Consider the following 16,934-nt stretch of genomic DNA (forward strand, 5'->3'; position numbering starts at 1 on the left):
AATATCAAAATCACTGGACTGGCAGAAAGCCATAATCAAAGGGAGGACCTGAACAGCATCTTGCAAGAAATTATCAAGGAAAACTGCCCAAAATAAAAGATTCCAAAATAAAAACTCCAATGAAGATTATAGTCAAATTTCAGAACACTCACATCAAGGAAAAATATTACAAGGGCCAGAAAGAAACAATTCAAATATCTGGGAATTACAATCAGGATTACACAGCACGTGACAGCTGCAACATTAAAGGACAGGATGTCATGGAACATGATATTTCAGAAGGCAAAAGAGCTAGGACTATAACCAAGCATCATTTGCCCAGCAAACTTGAATCTAATATTTCAAAGTGGGGGAGGGGAATGGTCATTCAATAAAACAGAAGAATTTCAGGCTTTCATAAAGAGAAGGCCAGAACTAAACCAAAAATTTGATCTCCAATATCAAGATCCAAGAGAAGCAAAAACAAGTTAAAAGGGGGAAAAATAAGAGATTCAGTAGAGCTAAATTGTTTATATCTTATAGGAAAATGACATTTGTAATTCTTAAAACTTGTATCACCAATAGTACAGCTAGAAGGAATATACATAGAAAAAGGGACTGGATATAAGGTAAATTTGGAGGAATGACATAAAAAAAAATGATGAGAAAGAGTAGTACTCTTGGTACAGAAGGCAGAATGAAGTAGAGTAGTGTAACAGTGTATTTCACATGAAGAGATAGAAAAGACATTACAGTGAAGGGAAAGACGGGAGGATAGGCAATGAGCATCACTCTAACTTTACTCTCATCTATACTGGCTCAAAGAAGATATAGTCAGTTCAAAGAAGAACTGTCATTTTAATATAGAACTCTATTTTGCCCAACAGGAAAGTAAGAGGGATGGAGACAGAGGGTGGGGCAATGATAGAAAGAAAGACAGATCAAAGGAGATGATAGACTGAAAATACTGCTGAGGAGGAAAAGTGAAAACAGAAAGACAAATAAGAGGAAGAAGAGGATGGACGGGAACATAAAAGTTATAATCATAATAGTGAATGTGATTGGAATGAAGTCTCATAAAATAGAAGCAGATAGCAAAGTGGATCAAAAAAAAAAAAAAAAAGAAGAAGAAATTTACAATATGTTGTTTATAGAAACATACTTGAAACAAAGTCCCACACAAAGTAAAGGTAAAGAGCTAGAGCAGAATCCATTATGCTTAAGCTGAAGTTAAAAAAGCAGAAGTAACAATCCTGATCCCAGACAAAGCAAAAGTAAAATTAGGTCTATCTAGAGATAAGGAAGGAAACTATAACTTGTAAAAAAGGTACCATAGATAATGAAGTAATATAAATACTAAAATATATGCACCAAGTGGTTTAGCATCCAAATTCTTAAGGAAAAAAGTTTGGTGAATTACAGGAAGAAATAGATAGCAAAACTATACTAGTGAGGACCTCAATTGTTCCCTCTCAGAACTGAGTAAGTTCAACCAAAAATTAAACAAGAAAGAAACTAAGGAGGTAGACAGAATATTAGAAAAGTTAGATATGACAGTCCTTTGAAGAAAACTGAATGGGAAACAGAAAGGAATATATCTTTTTCTCTGCAGCATTAGCACCTACACAAAAATAAATCATATAATGGAGCATAAAAACCACAAAATCAAATGTAAAAAGGCAGAAATGTGGAATGTATTTTTCTCAGAATTGCATTTACACACAGGATTGTGGAAAGATAGATTAAAATTATTTTTTTTTTGTTTTGCGTTTTTTTTTGGGGGGGGTCACATAGCTAGTAAATATTAAAAGTCTGAGACTGGATTTGAACTCCTTCTAACTTCAGGGCCAGTACTCTATCCACTGAATCATCTATTTGCCCTGATAGATTAAAAATTAGTTGGAAACTAGGTAATCTACTTTTATAGAATAAGTGGGTTAAAGAATAGATCATAGAAACAAACAATTTCATTATAGAGAATGACATCAATCAGAGAATGTACCAAAACTTATGGGATGCAGGCAAAATAGTATTTTGTAGCGTGCTCTCCTGGCAGTTACAATTACTAGTCTGTCCTAGACCCACCAGAGTACCTTTGACCACTGTCCTCTGCAGTGTGAACTCTACCCGGCTCGCCTCCTCTGAGGCCTTCTAAGGTCTCTGGCCACAATCTCTTGAATCTATAGCTTAATAACCGGTAGCGCACTCAAGAACAACCACGTGTAATCTTAAAAGCCTTTATTATACCTACTCACATAATGCCCTGACTGATGCCCTGACTTGTTGGTTCCCGAGTGAACACCTGGTCAGAAGACCCATGTGTTCACTACCAAAACCCTTACCTCTTTTGGCTACCCATCTTGGCTTGGCCACCCAGGCTGGTGAGCCAGGGTGAACAGCAGGAGGTTAAAGAGGGCGGTTGCTGCCTGCAGTGGGCTTACATAGGGCCTGTGAGGTCACACACACAGCCAATCAGCGAGAGAGACACCCATTACAAAACTATCTCAATATGGCCAGGATCCCGCCCAAGGGCAGTCCTAATATCCATAGAAATTACTTCTGGGCCTCAATCTCCCGATGCACTGTGTCCGCCCATTTAAAGGGCCCTTACAGTATTTAGGGAGGAAATGTATTTCTCTAAATCCTTACATAAACAAAATGGAAAAAGAACAGATCAATGAACTAGGCATGCAAATTAAAAAAAAAAAAACAAACAAAACAAAACTTGAAAAAGAAAAAATTAACAAAATCCCCAATTGAATGTGAAATTGGAAATACTGAAAATCAAAAGTAAATGACAAAGTAAAAAAGAAAAGAAAAAACACATTGTCCTAGGACCTGGTTTTATGAGAAAACCAATTACAAAGGTATTATTGGTTAATTTGACGTTAAAAAAAAAAAAAAAAAGAAAAAGAAAAAAGAAAACCAAATATCCAGTATCAAAAATGAAAAGGGTGAAATCACCACCAGCAAAGAAGAAACTAAAGCAATCATTAGGAAATATTTTGTCCAGTTATATGCTAATGAGTGAAAATCTATGAATATTTATAAAAATATAAATTATCTAGATTAACAGTTCAGTAAATAAAAACTCTAAATAACTACACATTAAAAAAAGAAAAGAATTTAACTGCCTAGGGAAAAAATCCCCAGGACCAAGTAAATTCACAAGTGAATTCTACCAAACATTAAAAAAAAAAAATTCATTCCGATACTATTTAAACTATTTGGGAAAATAGACAAAGATGAAGCCCTGCCAAACAGGGCTTCACAAATAAGGTGTTGATACCTAAAGTAGGAAGAACTAAAAGAGAGCAAGAAAATTATAGACTAATTTCCCTAATGAATATAGCTGCCAAGATTTTGAATAAAATATCCACTATACCGCTGTTAACTGCTTTTCATCAAACAAATGTATTTGTGTGTACTTATACATCTATCTGCCCTGATAGATGAAAAACTTTTTCCCCTAATTTTTGCTTCTAATAAAAGGAGAGAGGGAACTCAGCCCAGGGTAACTCCCAAAATTAGAAGCTGATTCCACTAAGAAAGTTCTTACTTAAGGTCCTTTATGTTCTGGTCCTTTCCCATCTTTAGATCCTTCTTACTCTTTATTCCCCCTCCACAGAATTGCTCATCTTCCTTCTTTCTGACTCTGCACTGACTTTCCTTCCAGGCTCAGAATGCTCTTCCTTTTCACCTCTGCCATCTGGTTTCGTTGGCTTCTTTGAAGACTCAGCTCATGTGCTTTCTTTCCTAGGAGACCTTTCCTAGCTATTCATACCCTCCCTATATAGTGCACAATGTTCAGTATACATTGGATTAAGCACTGGACCTAGAATCAGGAAGCCCTGAGTTCAAATCTGGTCTAAGACACTTTCTACCTACTCAAGAAAATTTAACAAACTGTTAGTCTCATTTCTGTAAAATGAGCTGTAGAAGGCAAACTATTCCAGTGTCTTTGCCAAGAAAACCCTAAATTGGGTCACAAAGAGTAGATCATAATTCAAACAACCTCATCTGTAAAATGGAGATAACGCTACTTAGGGTTGTTGTGAGAAGTGCCTGACACATAGTAGGCACTATATAAAGGTTTATTTCCTTCCCCATTTATGCTGTATATAATTTGTATGTATAACTTTGTTGTCTTCTCCAGTTAGACTATAATTTCATCGAGGGCTTCCTGGTTTTACTTTCCTCATGTGAAAGATCATCTGTCATATTACTGGGAGAAGATGTGGTTGTGTTCTTGGTGGCAAAAGAAAAAGAAAAGCTGGATGGCATGCAGCATGATGCAGTGAGGAAAAGCACTGGTTTTAGAATCAAAGAACTTATGTTCAAACACCACTTCACTAAAGCTTTTACTCTGTGACTGAGTCACAACCTCTACAAACTTCATTTCCTCATCCTTAAAATGGTAGTATATTTGAAGTACATGGCCTCAAAGATCCTTTCCAGGTTCAAATCTATTATCCCAACCCCCCAAAAGAGAGGGGCAAGCCACATTTTTTCTCTTGTTAGAGGCTGGATGTTAGTTTCGCAAGACAGGGCACTGATACCATAAATGTGGCCACCACTGGAATCAGTTTATTGAATAAAAGGCATGGGGATGTGTAGGAACCTCAAACTCAGAGTTTTAACCAGCCAAGGGAGGATCCCGTTCTTTTTCATAAAAAAATAAATAAATAAATAGAAAACCAGTTTGTTTAAATTATCTAAGATCAATTTCATTAGAACTATGACATTTTCCTGTCAACCAAACACAAGCTCAAAAGAGCCTTTATATATGCCTGTGGTCTTCAAGAAATTAATGTGATAAGGGTTTTAAACCAACCTAAGCTGGAAAATTAGCAATTGGGCTGATGATTCCTTGTCTTTCCCTCATGACATATGGGACATGCCAGTCCATTTAAAAGCACCAACTCTTCACTGCCTCAGTCCCTCACTGTGGACAGCTCTTTAAAAAAATGGAAAGAAATAGAAACTAAGAGTCCTATGGACAACTCCACATACTTCATTTTGACAAGGTTGGCTCTGGCAGGTCTTCACTTGTAGGGTGATACTACTGTCAAGAGGAATGATAAGACAAGTCATGAAATGAACTGACAAAACTAAAAGCCACACCCAAATTCTGGCAGAAGAAAGAGTGGTTATAAAAGTAGCTTTCTATTGAGCTTGTATGTCCTCTAGTTGCCCATAAAAATGTCAGCAGATTGAACCTCAGAATTATTTAACTCATCCAGAACACTAAAAATGAGCTTTCCCATAGAGCCCCATCCTTCCTCATTTATATGCACCACAACAATTTCCAATGAACCTTCAGTAGTTCCAAATTTCCTTCTAGTTCAGTTGCCAAATGAAGTATCAGTGTAAAAGGGAGAAATCTACAGACAGCCTAAGGCAGAATATATTGATAAGTTACTAATGCCACTCAAACCTCTGAAAAAAGAATTTGAAAGGCAGAAGGGAGGAACGCCAGCTGTCTTTTGAATCCTATTCACTTTGTATTAGCATGCAGACTCTTTTTTCCTTTCCCCCCCAATAACTGAGAGATGTCAGCATAAATGCATCACATAGAGCCTTCTTTCATTTTGAGGTACATTCTGTCTCATTCATTATTTTGTCTTCCTTGCTCATCTTCCTACCAGGGTCATTTCCTTGAATGCTACTATTTCTTTCACAAACTCCCCTTCTTTCTTACCATAACAATTCAATCCATCTCCATTGTAGCCTTCCAAACACTTGCAGACATAGCCACCCTCAGTGTTGATGCATTCAGATGATTCTGGCTGACAAAGTACATTATCCATTTCGCATTCATCAATATCTATGAGGAAAATGGTTTAATAGGCAAGATATAAAGACTATTTGGGAGTAAATGGTCAAAGTATTAAAGAAGGAAATATGGCAATTTAGAATCCTAAGCTGCATCCCAAAGCTTCTTCATGTAGAGTTGACTTCAGGACAAATCTGCATGCAGTTCTCAAATATTTGGTTGAATAAGAGTCCTTACCAGAGATTAGGACTAGACCTGATAGCTCAATGGTAGAAGGAAACCTGATGAAAAGTCTTATTGAAGTATCTCCATTCAATCCAATAAACATCATTAAGTGAGAAAACTGAGGCAAACAGGGTTAAGTGAGTTGGCAGGGTCACACAGCTAGTATGTGTCTAAGGTCAAATTTGAACCCAGGTCTTCCAGACTCCAGACCTGGCACTCTAACCACTGTGCCATCTAGTTGTCCATAATATAAAGGTAAAAACAATTTAATTTCTTCTCTCAGGAAGTTGATATAGGTAAATACATTTTAGTATTAAAGGTTATATTCACTATGCCTATGTCAATCCCTTCCATAGATTTTTTTTCCCAGTTAATGACAATATACATTATCAAAACAAGCTAGAAACTACTACAACATAAGTCACTGCCTAACAGCAATTTATGAACATCTGAGCTCTTGAAAAATAAATACTTTTGGTGACTTTGAAAAGATGATTTTAAAATTAGGTTTGTGCTGATTCTTTTATTGCCAAAGCTAATTGTTGACTTTTTTTCTCTGTTAAACCTGTGCAATCATGTCTGTATGTATGTATCATTGTATTGTATATAATCATGTTCTAAAATAATCATAATAATGGGACAAAATACTTGCACAATTTCTCATATTTTTCTATAATTTATGTTTTCTATTCTGTTTATTTAATAATGAAGAAAATGTCTTAGATCGGATGGTTCCAATAGACTTTGAGAAGGCGGGATTTTAAATTCAGTGAGAGCTAAAGAGATGCACATTAATGTTTCAAGCTCTATATATTTAGCCTTTGTACTTGCCAGAGCATAGGGTTGCATTCTTGATGAATCCTTCCAAGCACTCACACCAGCCATCCTTTCCCTTTGAAATGCACTGAGCATTCACACCACAATTCACAGAGGCACAGCTGTCCTCATCTGCAAACAGAGACAACTGCCATCAGAGTATTTCTGAGTCTTTGAAGAGATAATGAATTTTCACGTTCCAGGTCCTACAAAATATTTCAGGATTCTATTTCTTACCCAAGTCCTGAGGAGGGCTAAATCCCAAATGGATTTCTTTCCCCACAAGCTCTTTGCTGACTTTAAAAAGCTTTGTTTAGGTTAAGAGAATTTCAGGGAATATGTTTCTGATTTATTTACAAGCAACTCATCAAATCCGTACTTAAAGAGCTATCTGGTGTCTAAGAAGCTTTGTGAATACATTTGTGTGCTTTTAAAAGCAATTTAAAAAAATTAAAGTATAGCTTGGCATTCTTCAAGAATAAATGAATTCAGATTTCAAAAGTTTCAACATTCTGTTGGCAATCTTCAATCAGCATGGTAGGACAGAATCAATATAATTCTTATACTCCAAATAAAAGGCAAATAGGCTTAAAATATAATGAGTAGATTTGTGACTGACAAAGAAAAAACCCAACCATAAAAATGTTATCCTCAATTTACTGAAATTATATGTGCCAGGACATAAGAAATTAGAATGTGAATGTCACTGTACATATTCATTATTGAGTTTATGCATTGACTTGCAAACCTCAAGGCATTTTACAGAGTCACAAACCATGCAAACTAAATACTGTAAAGAGATCAATCATCTCGTGTCATACTCCTTGGAAAGGCAGCTCCTTTTGGGGATGAGAATAAGGCTTTGAGCAGCAGACAGTGGCAACATTCTTTTGTGAAATGTGAATTCACTTTGGGAACAGGAACATCCCAACAAATTGGCAGATTTCAGCACCCACATGCATTAAAACATCTCTTCTATTATTGAGAGAGGAGATGTAATTGTGCCTAGCTATGTGGGGCAGCTGTAACAGCAGAACCCTCTGAGAAGCAATATGGTAAAAAGAATTATGAATTGGGAAGCATAGGAGCCGAGTTGAAATTCTGACTCTGCTATGTTTTGCCTACAAGACATTGGCAAGTCATTTAACTCTGTGGGCCTCAGTTTATAAAACAAAAGAATAGGATGAGATGAGTTCAAATTCCTTTCCCATTTCATAATCCTCTGTTTGGGGCACCATGGTTTAAGGAGGACAATAATAAATAGGAGCATGTCCACAGAACAGCAAGGATAGTGAAGATTATTAAATCCTATGACACATGAGAATCAGGTGAGCAGAAAAGCTAAAGAGTGAGTGGGGGATAGGTGGAGATGACGATACCCTGTGATCATGCCCCACATGATTTTGAAATTCAGAAAACATCAGTGGGTCCGTGATTGGCCTTAGTCCATCCACAAAATGAAAACTTCAGAAGGAACTCTCTAATGTAAGAAAGGTAGATCGTGATAGGAGAATATTACAGAATGAACCAAATGCTGTTGGTGGACAGTTCCAGTGGGTTGGAAGCCTTGAATATTGAGAGAGTTTGGGGATGATACAGCAATAGAGGCATGGTTTTGAAGCCCAGAGCAAGTATTATCATCAAATAAACCTCAGTTTATTTGTCTCAACCCAGGATAGTTGATGATTTGTGAAGGTCATACAGCAAATCTATGGTAGAACCCATCTCTTGACTCTTTTGCTAGTGAAAGATCTTATCCTGGATAAAGAGAAGATTTGGTATGGGAAGGAATAAATAGCATAGTTTTTTTTGTTTTGTTTTGTTTTGTTTTTAAGTATTTGAAGGACTATCATGTGGAAAAAGAACTACATATAGCTCAGCCAGAGAGCAGAAACAGGAACAAGGGGCACATGGTGCAAATAGGCAAATAGGGATATGAGGCCAGGAAACACTCCCTAACCACTTTTATTCACAATATGTGAAATCAAGTCTTATGTCACTATGTTTCTCACTTTTCTTGATATTCACCATCTTTCCCAATTTTACATCATATGTTACACTTGTGACCACCTAGCTATCTTTTCCCCTCATTCTCAAGATACAGAAAATGGAGCTTAAGATACTGGAACCCGTCCAACTAAACTAAGCTCAAAGATTTAGAGATTTAGGTCACCTAAGCCAAGTGATGTCAAAGTCAAGTAAAAAGTATGTTGTTGCTGAGTTAGTTGCTAAAACTACTGAGTTTTAGTAGTGGTCCAACTCTTTGGTCTCCCTTTGGGGTTTTCTTTGGCAAAGATACTAGAGTGGTTATATAGAGATTCTTTATAGATAAGGAAACTGAGGTATACAGTGTTAAATGACTTGTGCAAGGGTCACACAACTAGAAAATGTCTGAGGCTGAATTTGATTCACAAAGATGAGTATTCCTGATTCCAAACCCAATGCTCTATCTGTTGTCCCACCTAGCTGCCTCAAATAGAAAGCAAATTGACTTTAAAAATCACAAAGTACCATTAATTGTGTTATATGGTATTGTTATTTAAAAAAAAAATTCTCAATTGCATTTTAATCTGGTTCTGCCAGGAGACTTTAACATTCTAGACTAATTCCTTTCATTTCAGAGATAAGGAAAATAAGACTCAAGGAGTGTTGTAATTTCAGAACTAGTATTTAACTACACAGTTATGGTTTTCATAGTCATGATCTTCTTTGGATTATTAGTGTAATATTAGTGAGTATGATATAACATTGTCTCTACTTCTATTCTTACTATGAAGTTATAATTCTTATTTGTAAATTATGATTCATAGTTTAAAGCATTTATCAAGTGCATGATACATAGTAAATGCTTAATATAGGCTTGTACTTTTTTTTTCTTCTATCTCTTATTTTTTCAAAATTTAAATGAACATAACCTTTTTATGTTTTTCCTGCTAAAGCCAAATAGCAACAAGTAAGGATGGCGATCCAAACCTCAGTTTGCGAGGTGGTCTGGAAGATGATCTACAAAGTGAAATTCTTTGAGAACCATTGTTTTGATATGTTTCTAATGGTCTAGCAGACCAAGACCAGAATATGGAACAAAATTCTAAGTTTTTGCAATGGCTGACTTAATATATGGTACAACATTTCTGTACTTCCTCTGCTATCTGGAAAAGGAGGCTATTAATGTTTATATCTTGTAAATTCCTTGAGCTTATATTTGAAAATTAACATCTAGCTGCTACAAATATTGTGCATTCTCTCTCTTCTCTCTGGTTCTGCCTCTCTCTGCTTCTGTCTCTCTCTCTCTCTTCCCTCATCAAAGGATTAAAGGATAACAAAAACAATTATGAGAGAGAATAAACTAGGGAATCCATATGTGGGTGGTTGGCATTATCATAACACCCCAAACAGACTTCATCCTTTTTTCTCAGTTTTTTTTTTTCAGCATAATTTCTTCCTGGAGAATTTTCAAGACTATAACCTCCCATCTGGACTATAAATGAGTCAGATTCATGCCCTGCCTTCTAAAGAAAGAAAAGTTAGGGGAAGAAAAGAATCTAAGTTTAGAAGTTCAGAACCATCTGATCCAGTTCCCTAATTTTTTAATATTGAGGATATTACAGTCCAGAAGAGAAATTAGTTACCCAAGAGATAAGTAGCAAAGCAAAAAATTGAACCCAGGTCCTCTGCTCTTATCATTTCCCACCCAATCACCATGTTGGTTTGTCTTTTTTGATAAATGATCTATATGAACCAAAGACAGAGGAGAAAACTCATTGTTCCTACCTGAAATCATGATTTCAGCTACTAGTCCATGTTTGGGCTCTTGTTCCTCCCTGGTTTTATCTTCTAGTGCTTTTCCCAACACATTCTCCAGTACTGCTGTATCATTATTTGGATTCATCTGGATGGCTGTTAGAGAATAGTAGATAGAATGTTTTTTATCATTTTCATTTAAGATAAGCATTTCTCTTGTTGGTATTTCAAGTAGAATTTTGCTCACAAGTACAAAGCCTGCTCAGAGTTCAATACTGGACCAGTAACTCACACAATCAGGAAGTAAATTGGAATAATGTAGGTTACACAACAACCAACTATTGCTAATGAATATCTATAGTTTCATATTAAACATCAGACCATAAATTGTCTTCCACAAACACATATACCCCCTCACCAAAACAAAGGGATGGAACTGCTTCTCACCATTTGCATTTACATTCTTTAATATGCCTTCCTTCTTCAAGACTGCCCTTACCATTCATTCTAATCTAATTTTTCCCATTTAAAAAATTGGAAAATGAGACACCTCCAAGGTGATTTATTCTGGGTCTTCACACTCCCCTATTACTTGCCCCCCTCCCCAACCATTCCCAGAAAAATCCACACAAATCTCCTCACTCAACAATTAAAGTAAAAGCTAAAGAAAATTGCATTGCATAAAGAGTGAATTCATCAATTGACTTAGTTATCTGTTTATATATGCTGATTTCTACTTTGATAAGTATGGATTGAAAAAAAATTAAAAGATTCAAATTTCAAAATAAATCATCTGATCTTCCTTAGAGCAGCACACATCAATCAGGGAATGAAGATACATGAAATTAGTTTTTTAGGAAGACATATAATGAAATGGGAAAAATATTTACATGGAATCCTTTCTCCATACACATCCCTCCCTCATTTGCCTATTGCTTTGTTTTCTCTACCCATCCCTCAGAGGTTTGGTAAGAGTGGAAATTGTATCAAAGTAGCATGCCAAAAAGAACTCTGACTCCAAATTCAGAACTCAACTTCAAATCCCTTATGTAACAACTCGTGTGAACTCAGACAAATCATTTAATCTCCTAGGTCCTCACTTTTTTCAATTTTCCAATGAAAGTTATTGGACCAGATGGCTTCTGGGGTTCCTTCCAAGGTTCTAGATGGATGATTTATTATTCTTTTTTCAGAACAGACATATTTATACCCCAAAATTGATTTTTTTTTGTTTTATTAATGACATGGGTCAAGAATTTGGCATTCTCTAAGTTGAGAAGCATCGTGAAAAACAGTTTTTTATTATTATGCACAAATTCTTTTCTGATGCTTCATTATGACATAAAGATGACCCTGGGTTTTTCAAGCTAATTCGATAAAATAGAAGGTCTTCAAGAATGATCTCACTAAAACTTGGTATCTGCTTTCTGAAAATCAACCTAGCAATATATGATAGGCTCAATACCATCAGGTTGGCCAAGCCTATATTCCCATCCTCACTGTATATTAGTCTTTGTCTATTTCTCTACTATTCAGTTAAATTAACCTTCTCTCTGATCCTCACATGTTCATTTTATCTCCCATTTCTGTTTTTGCACTGATTGTTCCCCATAGCTGTAATGCCTTTCTTTCTCACCTCCATCTCACAGAATCTCTCTTTTTAAAAATTAAGCTCATGTATCACTTTCTGCAACAGAGTTTTTATTTTTTACCGGGGATCTGTGGGCATGCCCTTTTTTTTTTTTAATTGTTAACTACTTCCATATAATCAGTTTCCTAAATATCTTTTTATTTTAAACATTTAAAATATTATTCTGAGAAAGGATTCATAGGTTTTCACCAGATTGCCAAAGGGGATCTATGACATAAAAAGATCTATATGAAACCTTTCCTGATCCACTTCTTCTATGTCCACTACTAGTGTCCTCCCACTCAAACTAACTTGTATTTAACAATGTTGTACACATTTGTATTTTTTCTGTTTATTCCACATATGTTTTTGTTGCCTTCTTCACTAATATGTCATTTTCAGGAAAGTTCTGCTTTATCTATATATTTGCATATTTACTGCTTAGCACAGTTCTTGGAAAATAATAGGTAAATTATAAATGCCTGTTATTTGATTTGAACAGGTGAAAATACATGATCATTATCAGATATACTGTCATCTTGGTCTGCAGAAATCATGCATGGACACGAGAAGAAGATAATTGAAATTTATGGACCAATATTTGTTATAAAGGATGAAGAAGCAGTGAACATCTTTACAGGAAGTGTCAAAAAAAATTTTTTTTAAGTGACAAGATCCTTTAGATAAGCCAATATATGTTGAAAGATATTATAGACATGGTAGTCACCAAATATTTCTCCAAAAAATGAAATCAACTGACAAATAGTAAATAACTAGTCCCTCACATTTCGGAATTAGCAGTCTATGACTGCAGCAAAGGTAAAATCAATACCATATTAAAACAAAAACTAAAAAGAGAAGACGTTCCATGTAATTAAAATAGTTTTAGTTGTACTCAATTTCTTTAATTAAAGCATTCACCCTTTGAGCACATTAAGAGAGGGTATAAAAACCTTAGTGAAGATAGGAGAGAGAGGGGATGAGGGAGAGAACACAGAGAAACAGAAAGACAAGAGACAGACAGGCAGATAGACAGAAAAAGAGAGGCAAAGACAGAGAAAGAAGGGGGGAAAATGGAGGAGGAGGGAGAAAAAGGAAAAAGGAGGAAATATGTTATACATATATTTTAAACAATTCACCCCACTCACAGAAAATAACTGGTAGGAAAAAAAAATGCTCTCTTTGAACATATGTAGCTAGAATACACTTAAAACTCTAGAGCCATATGTGACTTTCTAGCACTAATATATCTGTGATCATTTTACATCTTGTTATTCTTTGGATTTTGCCTTTTTTGCATTGGTTATTACATTTGCAACAAAAATGACTATCTATTTCCATCTGAAATAGACCCTGGCATTTTTTTTTTTAACCGTTTGGGGTTTTCTGAAAGCCTTCATGATACAAACATTGAACAATCCCAAATCTCTCTTTAAAATATATTTTACAGCCTCCATTTTAATGTGTGCATGGATCAGCTCCTAATAAAAAAATAGACATGTTCACATATCTACCAGAAGTATGAAAGGAAGCTACTGACTAAAACTACAATGCACAAATTATTCTTTGGGAAAACATATTATGCACTTCTTGTGCAACATCCAGGAGGTTACCAAGAAGAGTTGTTGGTTCTATATTATTTGGATGCTATCAAGTGTCTTAGGTTGAGACAATCAAATAGAAGTGTTACTATTTTCTGGACTCACAGTGTAGCAACCAAACAACCAAACAGAAAACTTGGGGTAGGACTACTCTAGTTTTTTGGTTTGTTTTTGTTTTTTCTATTTAGCAAAGCTAATAGTGACACTCTCTCTAACCACTGATGATACTAATCTTTGGCTCCAGCTAAAGCTAATTAGTTATTTGCAATTCATCTTGTTTCTGAAGGCCAAGACCATCTCCATGCTATATATTTAAATTTCTCTATATTTGTACCTACAGCCATTATTTTTCATGTAAGTATGTAACCAAAACAAAAACGATAATGAATGAGGAAAGATAGCTGTGAAGGTAGAAGCAAAATGCATTAGAATACACAATTTTGTATATTTGGGGGAAGCTAGATAACTCAGGAAGATTCTTCTTCCTGAGTTCAAATACAATTTAAAAAACAAGCTGTGTGATCCTGGGCAAGCCACTTAACCCTGCTTGCCTCAGTTTCCTCATCTGGTAAATGAATTGGAGAAGAAAATAGCTAATCACTCCAATATCTTTGCCAAGAAAACCCCCAAAACAAAAAACCCAGAAGGATCAGATGCAACTGGAAAATGACAACTAAAATTCTGTAATTTCTATCAAATTTCTTTAGTTGAAATGAAGTCTAAAAATTACATGAAAACTAAAAATTTCCTCAGAGAAATAGAAATAGCAAAGCTCCCATATCCTCACCCCAAATTAGCAGAAGCCATTCAAATCATATTTGCATCGTATTCCCAGTGTACCTGGTTTTGCCAAAGGATGAATTATAACCAAGGATGAGGGTCTCAGCATGCTGCCTCGAAGACATACCCTGTTTTGGCCAGTCCTCTTGTCCACCCTTATTATTGAAGGCTTAGCCCAATTAGAGAACCAAACATGATCCTCAAATACAGCCACATCAAATGGGTGATCTGGAAGCAAGATATATCAATTAACTGAAGCTTTCCATTGCAGAAAGGTAGGAATTTGAAATTTAAAGTGATATGTACAAAAAGGAGAAAAGGCCACCAAACTGTATATAAGGATCCTTGCCAGTTCACACATTGATTTAGAAAACCCCATATTAGCATTATTTATATTCTAATTGTATTTTTATTTCTCCTGTTTAATATTTCTTAATTACATTTGAATCTGGTTCCAGAGGCATTTGGGAGTGTTACTGCCCACAATACAGCTTTAGAAGGAGTGAAGAGGAGATTGTACTCTGCAACTCTGGACTAGTGGAGAGAGGCCAATGGCCGCTTCTCTGTCATATCTCTGACATAGCTATGCTTTGTAAGGCCAAGACAAGTAGATGATTCAGTGATGAGGGTGCTGACCTTAGATTAAGGATGATGAGTTCAAATGTAGCCTCAAATGCTGTCTAGCTAAGTGATCTTTAAGCTTCTTCTGCCTCAATTTTCTCAGTTGTAAAATGTGAGTAATAATAGCAACTATGTCAAAAGGTTTCTGTGAAAATCAAATGAGATAATCATTGGAAAGCCCTTTGTAAGCCTCAAAGTGCTATATAAATGTTACTTTTTATTTTAATTGTGACCTTGGGCATATTATCTAATATTTGAGTCCCCTGGAAAACTCACCAAAATCTCTTTGATGAATAGATAGATGTATGAAACCATGTGTATACAAAAAAAAAAAGGGGGGGGAGGCACACACCTACACACAACACACACACACACACACACACACACACACACACACACACACACACACACACACACACATAATTCCTACATTAGAAAAAGAAGAATCGGATATCTGAAATTGATAACTAGCCAACAACAGAAATATAAACCCACAAACTTGGATGAACTGATTTTGGATCAGGAGCACAAAGATAAGAGGTTGTGATGAAAGGTTCAATCTTCTAAGGGGTCAACTGGCTGCATCACATTCTCAAATTTGGCCCCAAAACAGATTAAAATGTAACTGGGAAATATTGAACAAAATGAATGAAAATACAATGACACATAAATAATGTTAATGTAGTTTTCTAAGTTAATATATAATCTGCAGAGATGATTTTTGACTGTGTCAACTCCTACTTTGGAGGTTTCTTCAGAGATTGGTGGAAAAAATGAATCTAATGCAGTTACCCTAGAATCAGTCAGCATGTATTCTATCATCTCTGACATTAAGCAGACAGGGTGACTTTTAGCAAGTCATTTAACATCTTTACCTCAATATCTTCTGTAAAATGGGGTTAAAATATCTTTCCTAACCCATTCCACCATTTGCTCTGGAACAGTAATTAAATCAACCCTATAATAGTTCCAGGAACTGTTCCAGCTACTTTACCCCCCTTGTTCACCATTACTACCTTTTTAGAATGTAAATTCCTTGAGGGCAGGTACACTAAGTTTAACCCTTAATGAATGGTTTTTACATTTATTCACCAAATTATCACAAAGAATGAATTTGAAAGCACGATTTGTATATTAAGTTCACAATTATTTGTTGCCACTTTCTGAATCTTCCTCTTTTTTTCCCATCCCCAACTTGCAATTCAGTGCAGAGGATAGGAATTCAGATCACACATACACTGCAGGGTGGCAGAGGAAGAGGGGGGAACTTACACCTTTTCTAGTACAAAATACTGCAATTAATTTTTTATCAAAAGTTAAGGAACTTAAGCAAATTCATGAAGAGATCCACAAAGAAATGGGGGTTCTGAGATCCTGTAGAAAACAATGGCATAAACCTAATATACAGATGGCTACATATATCTGAAGTTACACATGTATCAACAACATCATTGTAATAAACATTTATATAGCAATCATTATGTACTAGGCACTGTGGTAAGGATTTTATAATTGTTACCTCATTTGATACCCAACAACTCTGAGAGGTAGGTGATGTTATGATTCTTCATTTTATAGATGGGGAAACTGAAGCAAACCTAGCTTAAGTAACTTGCCCAAGGTCATACAACTCTGATACAAAGCCCACCATCCATTTCTCCATAATTAGATTTATTCAGAAAGATCTAGATTCAAGCTTTGAGAACTTCTTCACCAGAAGTTTCCTTTGTTAATGAAATAAGAACACCACATTAATTCCCCCACC

General features: G+C 35.6%; 1 protein-coding gene across 3 annotated transcripts in view; it reads right to left on the reverse strand.

The window, feature by feature from the left end:
• EGF (epidermal growth factor) overlaps nt 1-16,934 on the reverse strand; it is a 148,597-nt gene that overhangs the window by 39,718 nt on the left and 91,945 nt on the right. The window contains exons 14-17 of one of the 3 annotated variants that reach the window (XM_074275420.1): nt 14,609-14,776; nt 10,568-10,693; nt 6,812-6,928; nt 5,681-5,806 (exon numbers count right to left, since the gene is read on the reverse strand). In XM_074275420.1, coding sequence (XP_074131521.1) covers nt 5,681-5,806; nt 6,812-6,928; nt 10,568-10,693; nt 14,609-14,776 — 537 coding nt within the window. The remainder of the gene's footprint in view (nt 1-5,680; nt 5,807-6,811; nt 6,929-10,567; nt 10,694-14,608; nt 14,777-16,934) is intronic. The other 2 variants (XM_074275421.1, XM_074275422.1) reach the window with 2 other exon arrangements.

This window comes from Sminthopsis crassicaudata, chromosome 6 (assembly GCF_048593235.1).
Source record: "Sminthopsis crassicaudata isolate SCR6 chromosome 6, ASM4859323v1, whole genome shotgun sequence".
NCBI lineage: Eukaryota > Metazoa > Chordata > Mammalia > Dasyuromorphia > Dasyuridae > Sminthopsis > Sminthopsis crassicaudata.